Here is a 5471-nt window from a genome sequence, read left to right as displayed (position 1 = left end):
GGCTATTTTTTGGTTGCAGCCGTCATTGTTGTTTGGCGGGTCCAGGCTGGGGATTCGAACCCGCCACCTCAGGTGTACGTGGCTGGCGCCTTAGCTGGTTGAGCCACAGGCGCCGAGCCGATTTAGGTTTTTAAATGTAGTTACTACATAAACTGTACATAAAATGTCCACATGCTTAGTTTTAGACAAATGAAGTAAAAGCCAGGAAAAGTCTATTATCTTTATTGTCTTCTTTCTTACATTTTATATGTATTTGTTTTTGTTTTGTTTTATTATTTATTTATTTATTTTTTTAATAGTCTCACTATGTCGCCCTCAGTAGAGTGCTGTGGCATCACAGCTCACAGCAGCCTTAAATCTTGGGCTCAAGTGATTCTCTTGTCTCAGCCTCCCAAGTAGCTGGGACTACAGGCACCTACCACAACACCCAGCTATTTTTTGGTTGCAATTGTCATTGTTGTCTAGTAGGCCTACACCGGGCTTGAACCCGCCAATGCCAACCTTGGTGTATGTGGCCGGTGCCCTACTCACTGAGCTACAGGTGTCAAGCCTGTTTTATTTTATTTTGAAGGGGTTAATTCTGAGTTAGTTTGACAAGTTTTTTGTTGTTGTTGCTATGTAAGAAAACAGGATACTTATATACATTGGTAACATTCAAATATGTATTCATATAAAGAGTAAAATCCAGTAAATGGTGCTAGGAAAAATGGATAGCCCCGTGTAGAAGATTGAAACAAGGTTTGTACCTCTTACCACTCATAGAACTTAATTCACAGTGGATAACAGGCTTAAGGCAAGAAACTATTAGAATTCTAGAAAAAAATACTGGAAAAACTCTTCTAGGCATTGGCCTAGGCAAAGAATTTATGAAGAAAACCTCAAAGGCAATCATAATAACAATGACAATTAACAAATGGGACCTGGACCAGCCTGAGCAAGAGTGAGAACCTAGCTCTAAACATAGCGGGGTGTGGTCGTGGGTGCCTGTGGTCCCAGCTAATCTAGAGGCTGAGGCAAAAGGATCACTTGAGCCCAGGAGTTTGAGGTTGCTGTGAGCTATGACACCACAGCACTCTACCCAGCACAACAGAGTAAGACTCTTGTCTGAAAAAAACAAAATAGAACAAAAGGAAAAAACAATCGTGGGACACGATTATATTAAAAAACTTGTGCACAGCCAAGGAAACAATAGAGCGAACAGACAGCCTATAGAATGGGAGTAAATATTTGCATCCTGTATACTGATGAATGGCTGATAACCAGAATCTACAAAGAACTCAAGAAAATCAGTGAGAAAAACCAACAACTCCATAAAAAAGTAGTTAAAGACATGAAGTGAAGCTTTTCAAAAGATGATAGACTAGGGCGGTGCCTGTGGCTCAGTGAGTAGGGCGCTGGCCCCATATACTGAGGGTGGTGGGTTCAAACCTGGCCCCGGCCAAACTGTAACAAAAAATAGCCAGACGTTGTGGCAAATACCTGTAGTCTCAGCTACTTGGGAGGCTGAGGCAAGAGAATCACCTAAGCCCAGGAGTTGGAGGTTGCTGTGAGCTGTGACACCACAGCACTCTACCAAGGGCGACAAAGTGAGACTCTGTCTCTTAAAAAAAAAAAAAAGGTGATAGATAAGGGCCAATAAACATGTGAAAATGCTCAACTCCTCTAATCTTCAGGTGAATACAAATCAAAACCACAGTGAGATATCACCTAACTCCAGTGATAATGACTTTTATTTTAAAAAGAGTCCCAAACAACAGATGCTGGTGTCTATGAGGAGAGAAAGGAACTCTCACACACTGTTGGTGGGATTACACACTAGTAACCTCTATAGAAAGCTGCATGGAGAGACCTCACAGAACTGCAAGTAGACCTGCCATTTGATCCTGCAGTCCCAGTACTGAATATTTGCACAAAGAAAGAAAAGTCATTTTGTCAGGTGGTGCCTGTGGCTCAAGGAGTAAGGGTGCTGACCCTGTATTCCAGAGGTGGTGGGTTCAAACCTGGCCCTGGCCAAAAACTGCAAAAAAAAGTCATTTTGTTAGAAAGACATGTGCTCTTAAATTTGTGTGCGTGTGTTTTTTTCTTTAGTACATGAGTTGAGCTGTAGTGCTTGAATGTTTATTGCAGCACAGTTTGCAATAGCAAAGATGTGGAATCAACCCAAGTGCCATCAATACATGAGAGGATGGCTGGGCGCAGTGGCTCATGCCTGTCATCCTCGCACTCTGGGAGGCTGAGGCAGGTGGATTGCCTGAGCTTGAGCATAAGCGAGACCCTGTCACTACTGAAAATAGAAAAGCTGTGGCAAGATGATTGCTCAAGCCCGAGTTGTAGGTTGCTGTGAGCTATGACACCACAGCACTCTACCCATGGTGACAGCTTGAGACTCTCAAAAATGAACAAACAAAAACAAAAAATACACGAGTCGATTAGCAAAACGTAGTATGTGTATACCACACAGTACTACTCAGCCATTAAAAAAATGGTAGGGGCAGCGGGCGACACCTGTGGCTTAGTGAGTAGGGCGCCGGCCCCATATACCAAGGGTGGCAGGTTCAAACCTCACCCCAGCCAAACTGCAACAAACAAATAGCACCTGTAGTCCCAGCTACTCAGGAGGCTGAGGCAAGAGACTCGCCTAAGCCCAGGAGTTGGAGGTTGCTGTGAGCTATGATGCTACAGCACTCTACCAAGGGCAGTAAAGTGAGACTCTGTCTCTAAAAAAAAAATGGTAGGGGTTGGCTTGGGGCCCATAGCACAGTGGTTACGGCAACAGCCACATACACCGAGAGTGGCAGGTTTAAGCCTGGCCTGGGCCAGCTAAACAACAATGACAACAAAAAATAGCTGGGCGTTGTGGCAGTCACCTGTAGTCCCAGCTACTCAGGATGCTAAGGCAAGAGGATCGCTTGAGCCCAAGAGTTTGAGGTTGCTGTGAGCTATAATGCCATGGCACTCTACCCAGGTGACAGAGTGAGACACTGTCTCAAAAAAAAAATGGGAAAAATGAACATTAGATATACTCATAAATTGTAACTAATTGATCAACAGCCATGTGCACATTTGGTTGTAAAACTCCACAGAAAGCAAGCAGAGGGGAGGGGGCAGGAGCGGAGGGGTCAACTCACATCTAACAGGTACAGTGGACACTGTCCAGGTGATCGCTGTGCGTGTAACTTTGACTTGAACTGCACAAAAGCAATTCATGTGTCCAAAACATTTTTATTTCCATAACATTCTGAAATAAAAAATAAAGAGAATCACATACACACACAGAAAAACAATCATCTTGTTCAATGTAAGGCTTTGTTGTTTTCATTAACTTCAACCATTACGTATTGTACTCTTTGGTGCTAATCAGACCTTATGTTAATCTGAGTTATTTGCTGCTGCTGCTGCTGCTGCTGCTGCTGCTGAAGACAGCTAATATATCTATCATCATTAAATTCCATCTTCCTGAGAGTACAAAGAACAATGTAGTTAATGTTTTGTAAAATAGTCTCTTGCTAAGTAAAGGACTTTTAGAATGTCTTATAAAAGATAAGACATTTATCAGAATTCTCATTTTGACAACTGTCTTCTTAATTCTTAAATTTTCCCCCATGTTTCTTCACCTTGGGTTAATAGTGGTTCATTGTCTTGTCAGGATCTCCAGTGCCGCAGGCTCAGTCCCCACAGCCTCTCCTATTGGGTGCTAGACTGCAGAGCGCCCCCACCCTCACTGACATCTATCAGAACAAGCAGAAGCTCAGAAAACAGCATTCTGACCCTGTGTGCCCATCCCATGCCGGGGCTGGGTACAGCTGCTCACCTCAGCCTAGTCGTCCTGGCAGCCTTGGAACCTCTCCCACCAAACACATGGGATCCTCTCCACGGGGTTCTGACTGGTTCTTTAGAACTCCGTTACCAACAATCATTGGCTCTCCTACTAAGGTGTGTTCATCAAACCCTTTGGCAGGTATAGTGTGTTATGGAAAGGACTTGGTGCTGAGACTAGCTGTGATTTAATGGGCACTTGCTATATGCCCAGTGCAGGGTAGGCACTTGGTGAATGCCTGATGTGCATGACCCCACTTAATCCTCAGAAAGGGAAATCGAGGCTTAGAGAGCTTGAATGAACAATACAAAGTCACACAGCTGTAAATAGAAAGCCAGCATTTGAATCCAGGTTTACCCCTGATACTGGGTCATACAGCCTCTGATTCTACATGTTTCTTTAGACCACAGCTCCTTTCAAAATCCCCAAAACGCAAGCATCTTCCAACCTGTTAGCCTTGGTTCCTCGTCATGGGCCTACTGAAGGGCAGTCCAGAGACAGGAGTGACCCACGGGAGTGCGCCCATTGCCTCTCAGGGCTCGGGAGTGAGAGGCCACGCTCTGAACAGCAGAACAAGGCAGAGTTCGGCAGGTAAAAGACTGTTTCCTCTCCAGCCTTAAATGTGGAAACTGTAATAGTGAATAGATACATTTCTGTCACCAAAGCAGCCAGTAGCTGGTTTATGCCATATGGTTACTGATCTGTGCTGTATACATTTAGAATGTCTGGAAATCACAAATGTTTCCTCTAACTATGTAAATACAGAGCTCTCCCTGAACTTCCTCAATACACGAGACTACATGATTTCTTTTTTTTTTCTTATTGAAGTTTATCTCTACCCTGAATTGTTTAGTGTCTGTTTTTTTGTTTCCTTGTTCTCTGGCTTCTTTTAACCCTTCTTTTTTTTTGTTTTAAAGTATACTTTTCTGTTACTACCATCACTATTCTTTTCAGGTCTGTCAGTACTGGGAAATTATCAGATCAACAAGTGAAGATGCCTTTAGGTGGACACCAGGGCAGCACAGACAGCTTAAATACTGAGCGGCCAATGGATATAGGTAAGAAAAATCTGGTTTCTTTTTAGGCAAGTAATTTGTAATTATATGGATTATGCTACTCATATTGCTGTTGTAACAAATCACCACATGCTTGGTAACATAAACCAACATAGGTGTAGCCTCTCCCAGTCGTGGAGGTCGTGGTCATCTCGCTGTTTCTCACTAGCTGGGCAAGGTGGGCTCTGTTCAGGGCTTGGTGATCAGCAGCCTGTGAGCTAGAATTCTGACCAAGATTGCTTTTTATCATTAAAATAATACTGGCCAAAATTAGCTTAAACAGTCATGTATTCCTAAGCATTTCTTTTCCTTTCTTTTTTTTTGCAGTTTTTGGCCGGGACTGGGTTTGAACCCACCACCTCCAGTATATGGGGCCAGCGGCCTACTCCTTTGAGCCACAGGCACCACCCAGTATTTCTTTTATAGCATCTGAATCCTATAAAGATCTGTAGGTCATTGGCTCAGTGCCCATAGCTCACCAAGTAGGGCGTCAGCCACATACACCAAAGCTGGTGGGTTCAAGCCCAGCCCGGGCCTGCTATACAATAATGACAACTATAGGCAAAAAATAGCCAGGTGTTGTGGCAGGTGCCTGTAGT

At 43.8% G+C, this 5471-nt stretch overlaps 1 protein-coding gene across 2 annotated transcripts in view; it reads left to right on the top strand.

Annotated features, from left to right (window-relative positions):
• The window catches only part of ULK2 (unc-51 like autophagy activating kinase 2), a 104104-nt gene that overhangs the window by 78759 nt on the left and 19874 nt on the right, over nt 1-5471 (top strand). For both annotated transcript variants that reach the window (XM_003791063.3, XM_023514015.1), the window contains exons 18-20: nt 3647-3933; nt 4221-4408; nt 4772-4875. In XM_003791063.3, coding sequence (XP_003791111.3) covers nt 3647-3933; nt 4221-4408; nt 4772-4875 — 579 coding nt within the window. The remainder of the gene's footprint in view (nt 1-3646; nt 3934-4220; nt 4409-4771; nt 4876-5471) is intronic.

Source organism: Otolemur garnettii, unplaced genomic scaffold (assembly GCF_000181295.1).
Source record: "Otolemur garnettii isolate 467f Iridium unplaced genomic scaffold, OtoGar3 scaffold00046, whole genome shotgun sequence".
Classification (NCBI taxonomy): Eukaryota; Metazoa; Chordata; class Mammalia; order Primates; family Galagidae; genus Otolemur; species Otolemur garnettii.
This window is presented reverse-complemented; position numbering and strand designations above follow the sequence as displayed.